This window comes from Micromys minutus (genome assembly GCF_963924665.1).
Source record: "Micromys minutus genome assembly, chromosome: X".
Classification (NCBI taxonomy): domain Eukaryota; kingdom Metazoa; phylum Chordata; class Mammalia; order Rodentia; family Muridae; genus Micromys; species Micromys minutus.
Genome location: NC_137970.1, coordinates 103,384,037 through 103,403,573, shown reverse-complemented (window position 1 = coordinate 103,403,573; position 19,537 = coordinate 103,384,037). Strand labels below are relative to the sequence as shown.

Below are 19,537 nucleotides of genomic sequence, written 5' to 3'. Positions count from 1 at the left end.
TAACATTTCATTGGGACATTGGCCAGACCAATTAGACAACAGGAAAAAAAAACTAGTGTTACAAGAGTTAGGAAGAGACAAAACATTTCTACTTAAAATAATAGAATTATATTTGACCTGAAAATACATGGGTCAAATAAAGACCTACTTCAAACTCAAACATGAATAGGCAAATTAAAATCCTTTTACATATACAAACAACTATTAATCAGAAGATACAATGACAAAGAAGACTGTCAAGTCACAATGCAACCAAGAGATGGCATCACTATGTGTGATGTATAATAATAATTTTATTTTTAACTGATATACCATCCCCATCCTATGTAACCGCCTAAATTATACCTTCTTTTTCTGAAAAAAAAAGTTAAGACATGCAAATAAATGTACAAAATGAATCTGCTGAGTGTGTCTACTTGTGTGTTTTAGAGCAGACCAATTGGTATTGGATATTAAGGGCATCATCCTCAGAGAAGACTGATTCTTTTCTTGTCTTTATAAATATGTATTAGATACAACAACACTCTAGGAAAGAAGGGAATAAACTAAGATCTGAAAAAGAGGCTGCCAATATGGCTCAGAAGATAAAAACCTGATGACCTGAGTTCAATTCCCTGAACCTACAATAAAAGCAGAGAACTGCCTGCTGGAATTTGTCCTGTGAGCTCATATAGCCCAACAATCAACATGTAATGATTTAAACAGTAGGCCAGAACAAATGGAAAAACAGAGCCGGTCACCATCAACAAGACATCAACCATTCTTTAAACAGACTTATCATTCGAACATGACATACAAAGTTTGTTGCCTGAAACTGGACTAGGTTATAGTGGAAGTAAAGAATAAAATAGAAGAATTGTGGGAAAGAAAGTAACCTCACTAGATATGAAAACATACTCTAGAGCCTCAAAGGCTAAACTAATGTTTGTGCACAGATGGAAGCTAATAAAATTTTTCGAATAGGCCAAAGAACATATTTTCGTATTTGATAAGTGCAACTTCCAAAATTAATGGAAGTAGAAATGTACATTCTTATTAATAATGTCTAAAAAAACTAGGTAGTCAATTAGAAAAAGATTAAGTTGGATTCATACCTAATACCATACATTAGGACAAAACCCAAAGATTAAGTTAAAAGGAAACCACTTAAATAGCAAAATTCAAACTTTGAGGTGAAGAAAGTCATTTAAACTATTACTCATGATCCAGAGTTTAGGGCCAGTAAATGGCTCAGTTCATAAAAGAGATTGTTACCACACACAGTGACCCAAGTTTGATCTCCACACTGCTGGTCCTTTGACCTCCACACACTCACTATAGTTCTCTACATGCATGTGCGCGCACACACACAAATACACAATCATAAAATTCAGAGACTATTTTTAACTAATTGATAATTTTTTACATTGTTAATTTTTTATTACTTTATTTAGATCCCAAATACTGCCCCCCCATAGAGCTCCTCCTCCCTCCCCTTCTCCTCTGAGAAGGTAGGGCCCTCCTGGGTATCCCCCCACCCTGGTGCATCAACTTTCTGCCAGAGTAGGAATATCTTTTCCCACTGAGGCCAGACAAGACAGGGGAATGGATACCACAGTCAGCTTTAGGAGAGTTTACACATGAAGACCAAGCTGTACATCTGCTAAATATGTGTCAGGGGCCTAGGTTGAGCTCATATGTGCTTTCTTTGTTTGCTGGCTCAGTCTCTGAGAGCTCTCAGAGGTCCAGATTAGTTGACTCGGTTGGTCTTCCTGTGGAGTTCCCAGCTCCTTCAGCACCTTCAGTCCTTCCCCAAACTCTTCCATAAAAGTCCTGACCACCATCCAGTGTTTGGCTGTGGGTGTCTGTTTCAGTCAGCTGTTAGTTGGTCCTCTGAGAGGCATAACATAACATGTCCCCCAACATAATAGAATATCATGAATAATGTCAGGGATTGGTGCTTGCCCATTGGATGGGTCCCAAATTGAGCCTGTTATCATTGGCCTTTCCTTCTGTTTGTGTTCCACCTTTGTCCCTCCATTTTTTTTTTAAAGACAGGACATATTTGGTGTCAAAAGTTTTGAGGGTAAGTTGGTATTCTTGTTCCTTCACTGGGGGTCCTGCCTGGCTATAGGGGGTGGCCTGTTCAGGTTTCATGTCCCCAATGTTATATATTCAGCTAAGGTCACCTACATTGACTCCTGAGAGCCTCCCCCATTTGAGATCCTTGGAAGTTCCAAAAGATTTGCTCTGCCCCAACCCACCCCAGGCAGCTGCAGATTTCCATTCATTCTTCTGTTGCTCTGGGTCTCTCTCTTGTTTCTCCTCACATAAGATCCTTCACACCCCTACCTCCCCCCTTCCCTCTCTCCCTCTGCCTCCTATGACAATTTTGTTTCCCCTTCTAAATGGGGTTCAAACATACTTGATAGAGTCTTCTTTTGTTTTTGTGGGGGAGGGGTCTGTGGGATGTATCCTGGGCATTCTGTGCTTTATAGCTAATATCCACTTATCAGTGAGTATATACCAAGCATGACCTTTTGGGACTGGGTTACCTCACTCAGGATGATATTTTCTAGATACATCTATTTGTCTGCAAAATTCATGATGTCCTTATTTTTAATAGCTGAGTGGTACTCCGTTGTGTAGATGTATCACAATTTCTGTATTGTTGTGATTCCTCTGTTGATGGACATCTGGGTTATTTCCAGCTTCTGGCTATTATAAATAAGGCTGCTATGAACATGGTGGTGCATGTGTCCTTATTGTATGTTGGAGCATCTTTTGGGTATATTCCCAGAAGTGGATTAACTGGATCTTCAGGTAGTACTATGTCCAATTTTCTGAGGAACTGCCTGACTGATTTCCAGAGTGGTTGTACCAGTTTACAACCCCACCAACAATGGAGGAGTGTTCCTCTTTCTCCACATCCTCGCCAGCATCTGCTGTCATCTGAGTTTTTGATCTTAGCCATTCTGACTGGTTTGAGGTAGAATCTCAGGGTTGTTTTGATTGGCATTTCCCTGAGGACTAGGGATGTTGAGCATATCTTTAGGTCTTTCTCAGCCATCTGATATTCCTCAGTTGAGAATTCTTTGTTTAGTTCTGTCCCCCATTTTTTAATTGGGTTATCTTGTTTGTTGGAGTCTGACTTCTTGTGTTCTTCATATATTTTGGATAAATTTAATTACACAAACATACGAAGTTTCCCACAAGACCCACAACATGAGCAAATTTGCCAGCTGGAGGAAAAATGGGTGAAAATGTAATTTATGCCAATGACACACACCAAATGTTTGTATCTGTATTTATTTATGTAGTTATTGGTCCATTTGTTTATTCCCTCATTTATTTATTTTGCTGTGCAAGGGATCAAACCCAGAAGTTCATGTACGTTAGACTATAACCAGGCCACAATCCTCTTAACTTTAAAAAAGTGTCCCCAGAAGTGAAGGAGAAAAGATAATAGACAAAATATTTTAAAGGGCAGATTGTTTGCACCCCTAAAAGGAATCGACATGCTCTTTAAACATTATCATGTAAACCAATTAAAAGTTCGGGCTGCAGAGCGATTTCTTTTCTTGTCCCCTTCCAGGTTGAACACAGGCATTTTTGAGGAAGAACTATGTCATTCTCCTCTGCAGCTCTTCCGAGTGCCGCCTCGTTCGCTGTGCTTCCAGAACAAAGCCCTATAAACTGGTTGACATAAACAACAAATTCCTTTTCTCATAATACCAGATGTAGAAGTCTAAGCTCAGTGTGTTTATATGACTTGCGAGGCCACTTCCCAAGGCTTTTAGGTGTCTGTCTTCTCCCCATATCTTTACAATCTTGAGGTATCATTATCTATTCTCTCGTTGTCTGGGTCTGGATTTGTTTTCCTCTGTAGACACCAGTCAGATTGGGTGAAAACTCACCTCAGTAACCTTGTTTGAATTTAATGACCTCTTTCAGACCCATACCATCCCCAAATTTCTGTAATTATCCGTGCTTTTACTGGGAACTACTTCAACATGTTGGATTTTGGGTGACAACTCAACAATAGCAGCTTTTGTGAAGGGAACCTTAGAAATGATGAGCAAAATTAGCATGGTGTTACTTTTAGCCAGCAACTTCTGTAGATCTGGTGGAAAGTCAGAACTACGATCGCCAATGGCGAGAATTCTTTCATCCTTGTTGAGGCAGCAAGAATGATTTCAGAGCAATCGAGTACGCTCTGGTTTGTCTACACAATACAAACTGCCTCGTTGTGAAGAAGGGAGGAAGCTCTCTGCATTGCTGTCAGAGATTTGCTTGCAGTATGAGGGTAAGAAAGGCAAGGAGCAAACAGCTAATAATAGCCTGTTGTCTACATAGGAAAAATACATTTGGATTGGCTTGCACGGGATTTGTATAAGCACGGGATGGAAAACGAGTACAAGAAAAAGAAACAGATCCATTTGATTATTGATAAGGGCATGTGGCATAGAATAAAGCAGGCAGGGGGCGATATGTTTTTTCTTTATTAAGTTATGGATATTTAAAACAATTGAAAGCATGCATTTGGTATATATGGATAAAGGATATATAAGAACAAAGGCTATAAGTTTTCATTTGCAAGTCAGGTGAGTTAAAAATAATTAAGAGATATATTTTAACGTATAGAGCACAGCTCTCGTGGCTTTTTGCTCAGCCATGGGATCTCTAGAATAGAATGAGACTCTCATCTTTTGGCTTCTGAGAATGACTATTGTCAGCTTCTCTAAGTTTAATCAAGTGTTGCCAAATTGCTCTCTTTTGAAGAAAAGAGAGTCATGACTGTTTCCTCCCTGTTTTCTTTTTCTTTGCAGAAAGGGAGTGCGTTCAAAGTCCAGTTGGACTTCACGTGGACCAAAGAGGAGGCTGCCTGGATGCTATTGATCCCAGTACTCAGCAGTGCAAACACCCTCGGGTGTGCTTTACTTCAAGCAAATAGAAGTGGGCCCCACAGAAAGTAGGGATGCCTGGCTGGGGGTGGGGGGACACGAGTGCTCAGCATCCAACTGAGAGTGAGATTCCTGGAGAAAGCCCCCTTCCTGTCACAGCACCCACAGCATTCTGAATCTGCTCGCAGCCCAACGGCCTCACCGAGGATGCTCCATTTGAAAGTGCAGTTTTTGGATGATTCCCAGAAGATTTTTGTGGTTGATGTAAGTGGAAATCACGTCGCTATTATTCCTTTATTATTCATTCAATAATGGTCATTTGTGGACAGCCCATTAGCCAGCACTGTGATATCTTCTTTAGAACCAAACGAAAGAGGACTGTGGTTTTTAGATTTGGAAGAGGAGTCTGTATTTAATGTCACGATGTGGCTCATGTTTTCCCATTAACCTTTCTTCTAGAACATGCTCTCTTTTCTCCAGGGACATTGAAAACAGATTTGAAAAATACGCTGAATGTTTGTGAAAAGGCAACAACAACTTAATTCTACTACCCAATAAGGCATTATTGTTCAGTGAATTTATTTATCTGGGGGTCTCATTCCCTGAGGTTCTGAGGGAGATAAGGGGAGAGCTGCCTCCCTTTCCTCAGAAAAACCTATGGTTACGGTTACTGGGAGCAGGGTTACAGCTCTAATGAGAACTTCAGGAAGCAATGCCGAGAATAACAGAGAAAGGATAGGAGACGATTTAGTTTGATTAGCACTTATATTCCAGAGTTCTTAAGAGAATTCCTAGCTACAGGATGATGGCAGACAATTATACCTCATCTCTTCAAGAAAGAACAAATGTATTAAGCACATCACCTAGTGCTCCAAGCTCCAACATCTTAAGATCTGAGCAATTTGATGTCAGAATTTATGCATGCGCATTTTGAAATGTTCTACTATTCATTTTATTGGAAGCCAAATTGCTCTTTCCTGTGACATTTACATTAGCTTCTAACAAGGAACAAACAGTTCATTTTCCATGAAATTCATACAAAAATGTTGTGGGTTCTTTTTTCCCTTTACAAATAAACTGAAAACTACTCTAAGCTCAGCTGTGATGTAGGGTGTGAGGGTAGCCCATTTTTCCAATGAGGATTTTATTTTGATTTGAATCGTGTTTTGTTGGTGATGACTTTCTGGCTTCAGCTGCTATTCTGCTGTCTCTTCCTTTACGCTTTATGTGCAAAAGGCATTTCTAGTTCCACGGACCTGAATGATTTGTTTTTGTAGCAAATGGATTCCATTAGAGTTATGGGGCATTTCCTATTCTTTCTTGGAAGTGTACGTGAGAGGTGGAAAATGTCTTTTGAGTAATTTGTCCATTTGCAAACTGGTGGTGGACTGGTCCAGTGCTCCAGAACCCAAATTACTGAGCTGCGTATTCAAAGGGTACTGCTTTAGGCTAAGTTTTTAATAGATGCTTTAGGCAATTCAAAGAGAAATCTTTGACAAAAAGTGACAGAAGAGTTTTGTGAATGTGCAGTTCTAATTTGGATCCAATTATAGGAGGAGCGGGGAGCACGGTACTTACTATAACGCCATAGAATTCACCTCTCCGGTACCCATTTCCAGCAGCTTGAAGCAGCCTGACTTGGCTTCAAGTCATATTGTCTCTTTCCAGCTGCAACACATTATGTTCCTTAGGAAGATAATCAGAGAGATTTGATACCCAGCAATTCGTGTGTCAAAGCATCTGATGCCTTTTACTTGGTAGAAGGGTGCTCTATGAGCAGCAATCATGGTGTCTTTCTGAGTGGGAATAGCATGGGCTGCAGTGCTAGAAGCATCTTTGTTGTGAGGGCACAGAATGTGACTTAGTATCTGGCCATTTAACATGACAGTCTCTTCTTGCCAATGGTAGGCATAGAAATTAAAGTGGTGGTGGTGGTGAGGATGATGATGAGAGTATGGTGGGGGTGCAGGACCACCGCATAGCTTGTACACTATCACTGTGTAGTATGTACGTACAGAGTGAGGGTTTTACATAAAGAACTCTCCCCCATATTCTTCCTTCCACAACTGGATCCAGAAAACTCATTAGACAGTAGTTGCTAAAGCCTGAAACATTGCTTACAAATACTGTATTGTATTGTCCCCAAAGAATATATAATTTAGCATACAGTGAACATTTGTGGTTTTTGTAAACCATTAGCAGGTCCTTTTTTCCTTACCCATGGAAGAAGCATTGAGCAAGGTAGTCACTAGAAGTCAGGGACACAATAGTGGAACTTTATTTACTGATTTCAATGCAGATGCATAAGAGCAGCTGAACAGTGCAATCCTATGACCCCTCCATCTTCAAAGTACTGGGATTACAGGTCGGCATCAGCTACATATTCAGTTTGAGATCAGCCTCAGCTACATGAGACTCTGATTCAAAACAACAAACAAAATAGTAAGTTGATAAAACGTTCTCTTATATTAGCACTAATATTTTAAGCAGGCTAGAGTAAAAAGGCTTATAATGAAGAGAGCTCATTAGTAGCTGAGGAAAGCCATGTGGGAGGGTTTCTGGTAGTCAAGTCTGAAGAGGTAAGGGAGATTATCCTTTAAAGATAAGATTCAAGAAAGTAAGGTAGTCATCCATGTTGGTTTTATGGCAAGTATAGTAGGAGAAATATGAAAAGGACATATTATCAGATAGAATAATGTCATCCAAGAAATGTTATTCAACATTCAGAATCTTTTATCCAAACTCCAGTGACATTATCTTTCTGATATTCTCAATATTCAAGATCTGGCTCAGATCAATAGATTTAGACATCTGATTTGTCAAAACTCCACAAGGAACTTAAGTCAAAGACTGATTATAAATTCACATGCCAAGGTCACCATTTACAATAGGATTAGGTCTCCTCAATAATCATGAGAAGGCTGAATGATGTCAGAAAATCAGATCTAAAGAACAGATATGTAGTACTAATACTTAACAGGTTAGTAAGGCATCTGTAGCCACCAAAGCCCTATGATTGACATTTATTAATTCATGAATATAGCTATTTAGTTTAAAATTATTATTGAGGATTTCATACGTCCAGGTCCTGTTGTGTATACAACTGTATGTATGCACAGGGCTCCATAAAGTTATTTTAAATAAGGAATATTCTAGCCTGAGCAGAGCCTGGGTGACCCTTTTGCCCCTTGTTAAATTGTTGATGTGATTAGTGTGCACCTGCACTCTTCTGTCTTTAACTTGTTAATCCCTTTAGTTAGATTATGTGGAAGAACATCTGGCTCCAGAGACATCCTGTTTGTTCGAAATTTCTTTGTTCTAAGGCAATGTGTGTTGATTTTATAGATGTAGCATCTGAAAATGTTAGTCAACCTTTTCCACTGTGATTTTTTAAAAAGAGCATTAAGGAAGTGTGGGCAAGACAGAGAACTTCAGTGCTGTCAGAACACACCTACTGAAGTATGGCCCTAGGACTAACACAGGGTAAGAACCTCATCTTGATTTTTAAGACCCCATACATATTCATAAAACTGATTATTGTTAGACGCTGGTATCATCCTTAGGGCTACTGTTAATATCTTTAGAAGATCAAGGGTGGCCTTTTGGATAACAATGAGAGTGAGTGGGCAGGGGAGATACAGAATAATATCATATGGCTCAAAAAGTAATTACAAGTTTTAGTGGAAATTTGATTTTGCTTCTTCAACAAAAGGACCAGAAAATGAAGAAAACATATGAACAAAGCTCACCTTTTCTGGACTGTTAGAGGTTTTTATACTGACTACAAATCCCCAATACACTTCCCATATATACAACAGTAGGAGTGAGAGTATCTCTGTTCCTCAACTTCCTTCTAACTAGTGCTGTTCACTCCCTTTAGGCTTAGATGGAGAGTTTTAGAAAACAGGTATTCCAAGATTACAGTTGATACAGTTTGGTCTGACATCTATACACTCAACCCCTCTGCTGCTTTCTTGTCTTCATATAAGCTATTGTTTCTGGATTTTCAAAACTCAATTCATTTGATAGTTTCTAGACACTAAAGTCAAAACAGGAGGTTGAAAAAATGTCTGCACTTAACATTTTTTCTGATTGCTAGGTGATCTTCCTGGCCACTCAGTGATTACTCAGAAAAACACACAATGAGTCCCCTCAGCTGATACCCTCAGGGGCCACAATAAAGGTCACTAGGTCTCCTTTGCTAACAAAGACAAAGGGTAGGCAGTGTCAAGACTGAGCATTTTCTAAGCCAAATGGAAAAGCAAAGATCTGCCCAATGACTTTTTTTTAAGCAGTAGCAGAATTTACTTTATAGATGCTTGTCCAGAAATTTCTTTTTTCAGTTTGTAGTGATGAGAAAACTTTTGTAATTTGGTCGAGAGAGGATTGGATAACTTCTTGTCCCACATTACAAAGCTATGCTTTCCCAACTGCGGTGACAGGGACTGCTCTGGTATAATAAAAATGCACCTGGATTTCAGGCTACAAACCCTGTAATCTTAGACCAGTCACACATCCTCTTTGTTGTGAGGGAGGAGCAATGGAAAAGCGATAATGTTTATCTGAAGCTGATAAACCAGGTTAAATTGGAATCTGCACTTACAAGCTGTGGGGCCTTGAGGAACTTATGTGAGTTTCAACTGAATCACAACTGTCAAAAAGCAGACTTAACAACAACAACAACAGCGAAATAAGGAAATTTCTCCAAAGAGTAAGATATTTAGGTTGTTGAGTAGAAGGGATCCAAAAAAAAAAAAAAACCCACAAAGTTCAATATGTCAAAAAGAACAAAACATGTTCCTTTAACAGAAAGAAAAGGTCAACTTGACAGGCAGAGTTCAAAAGAAGATGGGGCTGTCTAAAAGAACTGCAGGAACAAAAATGGAGCAAAGACTGAAGGAAAGGCTGTCCAATGACCGGCCCAACATGGGACCCATCTTATATGGGGTGGGGCACCACGACCTCACACTATTACTGATGTTCTGGTGTGCTTACAAACCTCCAAGAGACCCTACCAGCAACTTACTGAGACAGATGCAGATACTTACAGCCAACCATAGGACTGAAGTCAGGGACTTGTAAAGTGAAATTGGGGGAAGAATTGAAGAAACTGAAAGGGAGGGAGACCCCGTAGGAAGACTAGCAGTCTCAACTAACCTGGACACCTGGGAGCTCCCAGAGACTGAGGCACCAACCAGGCAGCATACACATCCAATCTCAAATATCAGCCAGGCTGGATTGATTATTTAAAACTGAAATCATTTGAGGACATGTAACTTCAGGAAAGACCATTTGGCCTGCATTTTTAACATACAGCAAGTCATAATGGTTCTTTCAGGAGGAATGGCCCTCACATACCAAAGCTGGGAAAGGGCCTTGGTCACAAGACACTGGTCATTAAGGCTGCAGTGACCTTGAATAAACAAACTCTTTGAAGTAACCCTAATCTTCTAGTGGTATCTACATCCACCGGCCAGGTATCTCTGAATCGATAGCCCAAGAATTTACCACCCTAGTCCAGATACCAAACTGTCACGTCGTTACTTCCCAGACTCTTTGTTCTTTGTCTAAATAGTAAAGATATTCTGTGCTTTGATCATCTCTTCAGAATTTACTCTTGTGAAGATCGCCTCGTACACGTAAGAATTGTAAAACTATTGTTTGTTGCGTAATCAGCTAGTGTATTAGTAAAGTTTCTAGATCCATTCAATGAACCCACACAAGAACTAAGGAAGGAGGAGGGCTCCTGACACCCCTTTCCCTCTCTCCTGTAAAGTATGAATTCAGTGGTGAATACAGAGAGAAACAGGATGCATATACAAGAGAGGCTATAGAGAGAATTTCTACAACTGCTTAGACTCCTCTTTAGATGTGGAAGGAAAGAGATAAGGGCTCAAGTAAGGAATGCAAATAATCTTCCTGTTTCTGACTGAGGTGACTGAGCACCAAGATTGAGAAGAGAGCGACCAGAGGAGGGTCGAAGATAATTTTTGCATTTGGATTTATAGGTGGAATTATGGAACAAAATGTATCTAGAGCTGTTTCGATCTTAACTCTAATCTCAACTCTTACAGTTTTGATTGGGCCTTCAGGAAGGGCACGGGTTCTCTTTCAGCCCATGTTTTTTATCAGTCAGATGGTAATAATAGTCATATCACCTAGTTTGGGATGCTGTTGAGAAAAAAAAGGGGGGGGGGATTGCAGATGTGAGGCACTGGGAACTCAAAGCTTCGTTTACCTCCTGCTCCTTGATCATAGCACCATCATTTCTTGGCTTTACCAAGCAACAGAGAACAAGAAACTCTGGCCTACAAATCAGAATTTCTTTTCAGAATCCTTGAGCTTGCCAATCACCTTCATTGAGCAAAGCTGTGTTCCCCCAGCTCTTCAGTTTCTCTGGGGCTTTTCGGGGGTGGTTAATTCGCCTTGCCATTCCAATGGAGGTTTGGCTGATGCTTAGTGAGCACCCCAGGGGATATGCTCCCTTCCTAGATCCATCCATCCTTTGAGGGTCAATAATAGCTGTCTAATATCCAGATAATAATTTGGCGGGGGGCAGTTCTCTCTTTACACCAGATAGGTCTCGGAGATTGAACTCAGGTCATCTGGCTTGGTAGCAAGTGTCTTTACCCACTGAGCCATTTCACTGGCTCACTCAAGTTTAAATGTTGAACAAACATCCTGAGACTTTAAGTGACTGTGGCCCAAGCTGTTGAGGTGAGGAATATTAGGCTCCTGTCCATTTGTACAGGCATGGAAACGGTTGCAGAGTGGGAGATTGGGTTTTCCAAGAGCCTGTTCCTGCTTAATAGATGAACTGAGATTCAAGTCATAGACTAGTTTCAGACTCTTGGGTGGCCTGTGTCCTTGTGCAGGAGGCCTTTTTCTGCAATCGCCTTGGTTTAGTGAGGTTTCCAGAGTTTTCGGGAATTTGTAATCTGCCCTGTAGATCCATGCAGACTTCCGAATATTGGGTCCTCCAAAAGAAGGTTTTACTGATAGAAAGACAGGGTTGGATCACCTCACTACCCCCCCCACCGCTGTGAAAAGAAGGCCAAAGGAAGGACCTTGGAAGTCAGGTCACACACACACACACACACACACACACACACACACACACACACACACACACACACAAAGTTAGCTGGGAATCATAAAGTCCCAGCTTAGCCAATGTTAGCAGCACCTTTGCCAGGGATTTATTTGTCGTTACTGGGGGCAGTGCTGCCCGGTGAATGCTTTTGTTTGAACTGAGTTTTCTCTGTCCCTCACAGCATAAGGTTTGTTGATTCGGATAATAAATTGAACCTAGAAAGAAAGAAACTGCTTGTATTCTGTCTGTCAAGCAGCCAAAAGACCAAATGTAGTTTGGGTGTTGCTCATCCCCCCCCCATCCCCACCCCACCTGAAGGCTCCTCATCACTGTCACCTGGCTGCCTGGCCTGGCTTTCTTGGCAGCTTTTAGAGGAGAGACCTGGCCTGTAGCTGGCTCCACCCCAGCCTCCTCACTCTCCGCAGCTGAAAGGAGGAGGAACCAGTCCTGAGAAGATCTGAAGGGAGCTTTGTGAGGAGACTGGGAAGCTGGCTTTGGAATCAGGTGTGTGATGGCTAAGTGTTTATTCAAGTCTGCACTCGTGAGAAGCTCAGGAAAGAGTTTTAGCTGGAGGAGGCCTTGCCACTTTCACCCGGGCTCAGGACCCCTGCCTGTTGCTCCTGTGCCCTTCTGGAGCTGAGGAGTCCTAGTTGAGGTTCCCTGACCTTCGCTGGGCACTCCATTGCTAGAGAGCAACGTTCCAGTGAATTCTATACACATTTTCCTCCTCTCCAGGGACAGAGTCATTGTCTGACCTGTCAGGAACACAAATAGGTCACAGTCACAAGAATTTACTTTTAACTTGTGCTTTAAGCCAATGAAGTTTGACAACTACAATAAATAGAGAGATTTTTTTCCCAAAATTATTGCAGAGAGTCTAATGTCTTGGGGCCAAAGGGGCATAACCCTGGGGGCAGAACAAACTTGGAGGGGGTGGCAGGCATGGCCCAGATATTTCCTATAAGGGCCTGAGGCCTGCCAGCCAAGTGTCAGAGAGCAGTGCTAGCCTATGTGATACTTGGTGCCACACAATAGCTTTGTGCTGATGACAGAGCTGGAAAACCCTTGGTTAGAGCATGTAATCACGAAGAGACCCAGCCTTCAGACTGCATCTGTGCAGGAGGTAGGCAGAACAGAGTTGGTCCATGGGGCACTAGGGCAAAACACTCATCATAAGATCTGCTGAAATCTGCAGCACTAAGGATGACAGGGAAGTGACAGGCATTAGGGGAGCACTTAGGGGAGAAACTGGCTGGTGCAGAGCTTCTCTGGTTCTTAAATAGATCAGCTATGCAAAGCTTACCCCCTCCTATCCCCACTCCACAGGCTACCAAAATCTTTATTCCCTCTTTTCCTCTGTCCCCAGCCTCCTCCCCCACTTCTGGTTCCAAGGTGTGGGGCCAGAAGAAGGAGGTCTGTCTAGAGTGAACTGACCCCAGGCCCTGGAAGCATTTAAGCTTGGCGCCTCACTGCTAATCTTGGGGCTTAGCTGTTTTAAACAAGCAGACCTTTGTCCTCAGAGATTCCTTTCATGATGATGAAATTTACCTTTCAGCAGACCTAGAGAAAGACAAAGGTTCCCCAGAACTTCACACTCTGTGTTTTTGAGAAGTCTCTGTCACACAGTTACTGTCAACTGCTTTTGAAGCTATGAGATACCACTTCCTGACCTACCTCTATTCCAGGACCCCCCCCCCCCCCCGCGCGCTTGTTTCACATAATCACTATTTAGAAAACATGGGAAACAGGTATGATTGTGGTCTTTCATTCATTTAACTAGTGCTCAGGAGTCCTTGCCACTTCCAGGAGTCCAGAGCCTGGTGGAAGAATTAAAAATGCACATAGTGTGGAATCTGCACAAGACATCTACTATAATAGGCTTTCCCCCTGGCTCCATAGAGAAGATCACGTGGAGCTCTCTAAAGGAAGCTGTGTCTGACCTGAGCCCTAAATGACCAGTGCAGGTTATTTAGGAATGTGCTGGGGAGTTGGGGGACAGAGGGATGGGAGTTAAAGTTGGTCTAGAGACAATGGAGGAAGCCAGGGATGGCCTGTGGAGTGTAGATCTGACTGATTCACTGGATCTCAGGGGTGAGAGAAGAGGATACTGGGAACTCTGAAAGGGGAGACAGGAAGGAGAAGCAAAAGCCAAGGAGGAGTTTCATATGCAGAAATTAGAATTCGGCAAGGTTACATGTGAGCCCAAGGTCATACATATACAAGTAAAGACAAATCAGGAATTACATGTAATGTGCTGATTGCTCAGATCCCGAGTTTGGGGTCAGAAAATCTTGGCCTTGCTTCACAAAGAGCAAAGCTGTTGACTATCAGTCTCCTCTTTACAACTTGAATTTGGAGTTCAGCATTTAAAACTATATATTTAAAATGTGTCCACTTTATTTATTTAAGTGTATGTCTCAAGCAATTCTAAAATGTCCAACAACAACACTGGCCCTACATGAGCTGGGGGAACTAAATCTCTAGAAAAGAAATGTGTCCCATGGAAATGAATAATGTTGTTTATAAAATCGATGTGTGTACTTCTTTCTATGAAAGAGATTTCTCTTAATTTTGTTTGCAATTGCTTAGAGGAGAAGACAGCTTACATGGTCAACAGGGCGGTTTCTAATGGCATTTATGGTACAATACCAAGCTTTGAAAAAGGTTGTCACTGAATATTTAGGTGACATATACATTGAGAATTATTTTAAAAGCATTATGATCAGGTCCATATGTTGGGATTCTGTAAACCCCACCCCTCAGTTACCTGGCAACAGCCAGATATACCCAACCCCTCAGTTACCAGTCAATAGCCAGGTACGCTGTGCTCCAATTGCCTGGCACTATAAAAGGGGTTGCTCCCCCCTCCTTGCTCTCCCCTCTCTTTCCACATGCTCATGGCCAGCCTCTACTTCTCTACTTCTCTATTCCTCTCTCCTCTCTCTCTCTCTCTCTCTCTCTCTCTCTCTCTCTCTCTCTCTCTCTCTACCTCTACCGCCCTCTTAACTCTCCCATGACCTGAATAAACTCTATTCTGTACTATATCGGAATGTGGTTGGTCCCTCAGGGGAAAGGGATTCCCAACATGGGCCCCTCCAGAGGCATCTCCCTTACCCTCAAGGCCTCGCTGCACCTCCGTGGGCCATACCCCCCTCACAACTCTCTTCATTCTTTTCCTAACAGTGGTGCCAAAACCTGGGACATCATCTTTCAACAACACCATAGATTGTCTGACTCCAATAAGATTTAGAGCACATGATTTCTTCTCCTTTTCCTCGATTCTTTTTGAGACAGGGTCACATCTAGCCCAGGATATCTTTAAGCTCAACAAACTTGCTATGTAGTGGAGGCTGTTCTTAAATTCTGGATGCTCCTGCTTCCACATCCCAAGTGTTTTAGCATATCGGGCTCATTCCAAACCTATTTGTTTATCCATTTGTTGCTGAGATAGTATCTTACTGATGGCAGAGCTGATCTGGAACCCTCAGACTCAGGTGAGTATCCCAAGTAGTTGGGATCTCCTAAATAGATGAGACTAAAAGTATGTACCCCACTGACCATCATGCCTGATACCCTGATTATTTTTTTTTAAATAAGAGCATATTGTTTTGGAATAAAGCCAAAAACCAGAACCAAAACAGGGGAAACTTCATTTAAAAAAGCTGTCCTGATGATAAATATGTGAGGTAATATATACGTTAATTAGCTCAAATTAATCATTCCACAGCCTATACATATTTTAAATGTCATGCTGTGCATGATAAATATGTATAATTTTTACCTGTTCATTTACAAATAATACATTGAAAACAGTTTAGGTTCTGTTTCTGCATAAGCCTCAAAACCAGATTTCCTCCTAAATTGATAAAGCTGTGTATGCCAGTCATGTGCAGACATTCCAGGTACCTCCTCCTAAATATAAACTCATTGCCCACCTGCCCACAATGACACCCAAACCCTTTCCAACTGAAATTGTAATGACAATAGCTGGTAAATGTTAAAAGAGTGCTTGTGTTCCAGGTGTTAGGCTCGGAATTCTTCACATAGTCCCTCATTGACATTCACAATAAAGTAGCAACAATTCTACTGAATAGATGAGCAATGGAGAGAAGAGCAGACACAACATGTCCAGGGTTGCCGATTGGTCATGCCTCTCATTCCAGCTGCTTGGGGGTGGGGGTGGGGGGCTAAGGAAGAAATAGGACAAGTTCAAGGGCTGTCTGGAAACACAGAGCCAGTTTAAGGACAACCTAGGCAAGATCTTGCCCAAAACACAAATTTAAAAGTAGCGGGAACATAGCTCAGTGATAACATACTTACCAGACTTGTATTCAGTCCTTAGTACTTAAAATGCCTCTAACTAGCTTAACAGTAGAAAGAAGCTTTGGATGGGGTGGTATAGGTGAACTTTCTATTAGATATGGCCACTTTGCCAATTCTGTTTGTTTGTTTTTGGAGACAGGGTCTCTCTGTGTAGCCCTGACTGTCCTGAAACTCACTCTGTAGACTAAGCTGGCCTCAAACTCAGAGATGCACCTGCCTCTACATCCTGAGTGCTGGAACTAAAGGCGTGCACCACCACACCTAACTATACCAATTCTTTAAGGCTTGTCCTTTCAACGTCGCTATGCAGGAGTTAGCTTTCAGGGACACGCAAAGACGGTAGGGGAAGTGAATTTAAGGAAGAAGGCTCTTACATCGCTTAGGGAGCTGTCATAGGGTGGACGAACAATAAAAACAATTCAGAGATCCGAAAGATGTGGCCTCTGAGCATTACATGAAGACACAAAAGGTGGTCTTCTGTGTGTGTAGCGGAGGGTCTCAGTGACTAGGATTAAGTACAGACACAGTGATGTCCGCTAATCATTTTATGAAGGCAAAGTAGGTATGTTGAATTGTTAGTGCTTAATCTGGGACAAGGTAGATGTTGAATAAATGCAAATCTGTGAGAGAATTCATGCTTTTAGCTGCTAGGCAGCCCCTGTTCAAATGGATTAGTTAGCTGATCAAATGCCAGCTTGTTGATTTTAGAAGGCAAAATCTTCAGACAGGAAGGATGAGGCACACATATCTCACATAGTAGAGTAACATTTTTTCTATGCAGATTCTCCATTCTGTGGTTTCAGTAAACCTTCAGTAACTCTTTGAAATGGAGATACCAGAAATGATAAAGCACCCTGCCTCAGGCACTTGCAAAGAACAACAAAGGAGAGAGGCCATCCTACTCTGACAATCCACAAAGGCCTCTGAAGTCTTTGTGTGGATACTACCCAGAACACATTCCAGCTTCAACACAATGCACAGGAGCCACTGTCAAATTTAACATTCAGAAAAGAAGGGTATCTTTGGCTTTGATTTACAAATAGCAATGAGTCTGTTAACCAGATCCTGCTACACAAATAATTCCACCTAAGTAATCAGAAGGAAAGGTATCAGAAAGCATGCTTTGGGAGTGGCTAATTTTAAGACCCAACGGTTAGTATCTATTGGAATAAAGTTTCCCACAGAACACTGTTCATGACTTACACATTCTTCTCAGTTTCCCCACAATTTTGCATTTTGCAAGTTAAATCCTGCCTTCTCTTTCTTGTGCATTAGATTTTTAGGATGGGTAGTATTTAGAGGAAATATATGAATTAAAAATGCTCCGGACATGACTGTGCTTGCACCTGGTTATGACTAGGGAATTCTAGACAGCAGCTTTGAGTTATGATACACAACCTGGCAGGAGAGCCCCCGTATCTAAATATTCTTGAAGTGGGAAGTGGCACAGGTCAACTGTAATGGGACCAAACCCAGACTAAGAAGAATGTGAAACCCCCAGGCTTTGGTTGTAGAGTCTGGATTACATCAAGACTCACAAATATTTAAGTCATGACTTGGGTGGTTACATGTCAAGGAAAGGTCCTGGAAGTTGCAGACAGGCCCTCAAGTGAAATCATACTGCCCTGCCTCAAGTTTATCTGATCCTTATTTAAAAAATAAAATAAAATAAAAGCACCTATGGTATACACAACATATCCCACACCCATTTAAGAGGCAAGTAGAGCTAACTGGATTCTAAGTAGCGGCTATATTAGGTCCAAGTCAGTGCCGGTCAGATGCTTAGGAAGACACTAGGGGTGCTGGGGTCAAGAACTCAAGCACATGTATCATAGGGCAAAAGAAGGGAACTGACAGGCGCTTCAAGGAGTTTTTTTGGGTGTCGTGCCTGGGAAGAGTCCAAGCGAGGCAGAGGCAGGGACTTCCAGCTCCAGGATAGTCCCCTTAGTGTGGTTTCCAGTTGTCAACAAGCAAACACACCTGGCTAATGAGAGGCTGTGGAAAGAATGAAGGAATGAAACACACTGTCACTATATCACTCAGAATCCCCTGAAGGGGATTTTCTTAATGAAAAGATTTTCATATCCAGTTTCCAGAAATGATAGAACCTGAGCAAGTGCAAAAAAAAAAAAAAAAAAAAAAAAAAAAAAAAAAAAATACAACCATGATACCTTCATTCAGATTCTACTTAGAAGGTTGAAGGAGAGTTGTGAGTTCAAGGCCAGCCTGGAGTCTTCATCCAAAGTGTATAAATTCATTCCTTCATTCTCTGTCTCTGTCTCTCTATCACACACACACACACACACACACACAGAGAGAGAGAGACAGAGAGAGAGACAGAGACAGAGACAGAGACAGAGACAGAGAGAAACAGAGACAGAGAGAAACAGAGACAGAGAGGTGAAGAGGGGAGTGGAGAGGAGAGGAGAGGAGATTTTCCTTAGTACCCATAGTATGTTATGGATGGGGCTCTTCTGGAATTCACAGCCTGTAAGAACAGAGTGGCTTTCCAACCCAGCTCCCAGCTGACCATTCAACCAAACAAAGCAAAGTTGATTCCAGGAGGAAAGAGGTCAGAACCACAGGAAATTGAAAAGGAGTGTCATGGAAGACCAGAGATATCAGAGTTATAAGCAGGCGGTGAGAAAGGATGAGGATGTCAGAGAGTCAGACTGACTATGAAAGAGTGACGCAGAAGATGACAGATAGGGGTTGGGATGTCCGGCTTGCTCATCAGCAAAGCACATCCATGAGACCCTAACTCCCGTTCCCAGCACCACATAAATAAGGAGCTGCTCATATATGTCTTATCTTTCATGTGCTCGCTGTTAGTTTTCCCTTTATATTTAAGGACAGCTTGGTGACCCAACATGAGCTCATTACTGGAGGCCAGAAGTGCTGTGTCGAATTCCTAGGTGGGCTACTCACTTTCTGACAGCCCTAAGGCAAGTAAGTCTCTTACTTGGGCGGAATCTCAGCTTCCGCCTTTGTAGAGTGAGGGTTTGGAGTGTGAGGTTCAAATGGCTTCTGTTGCCCCCTGTTGTACTTGACAGCGAATTGATTTCAAGTTTAGAAGAAAATTCCCAACAACCATTTGGAAGCTGGTTGTGCCTCATGCACAGTGCATGGATTTAGTGCTAAGCACTTCATGGAAACAAACAATTATAATTGTTTTAATTACCCAGAGAAGCTAGTAATTTCCAGAAGACTTGGAGCTCTGTCTTGAGAATGCTGTTAT

General features: G+C 41.9%; 1 protein-coding gene across 2 annotated transcripts in view; it reads left to right on the top strand.

The window, feature by feature from the left end:
- Window positions 1-5,003: 5,003 nt before the first annotated feature.
- The window catches only part of FRMD7 (FERM domain containing 7), a gene marked incomplete at both ends in the record, with an annotated part of 54,363 nt that continues 39,829 nt past the window's right edge, over window positions 5,004-19,537 (top strand). Inside the window, one exon of one of the 2 annotated variants that reach the window (XM_080910537.1) lies at window positions 5,004-5,147. In XM_080910537.1, the coding sequence (XP_080766663.1) occupies window positions 5,091-5,147 (57 nt within the window). The remainder of the gene's footprint in view (window positions 5,148-19,537) is intronic. The other variant, XM_080910536.1, reaches the window with a different exon arrangement.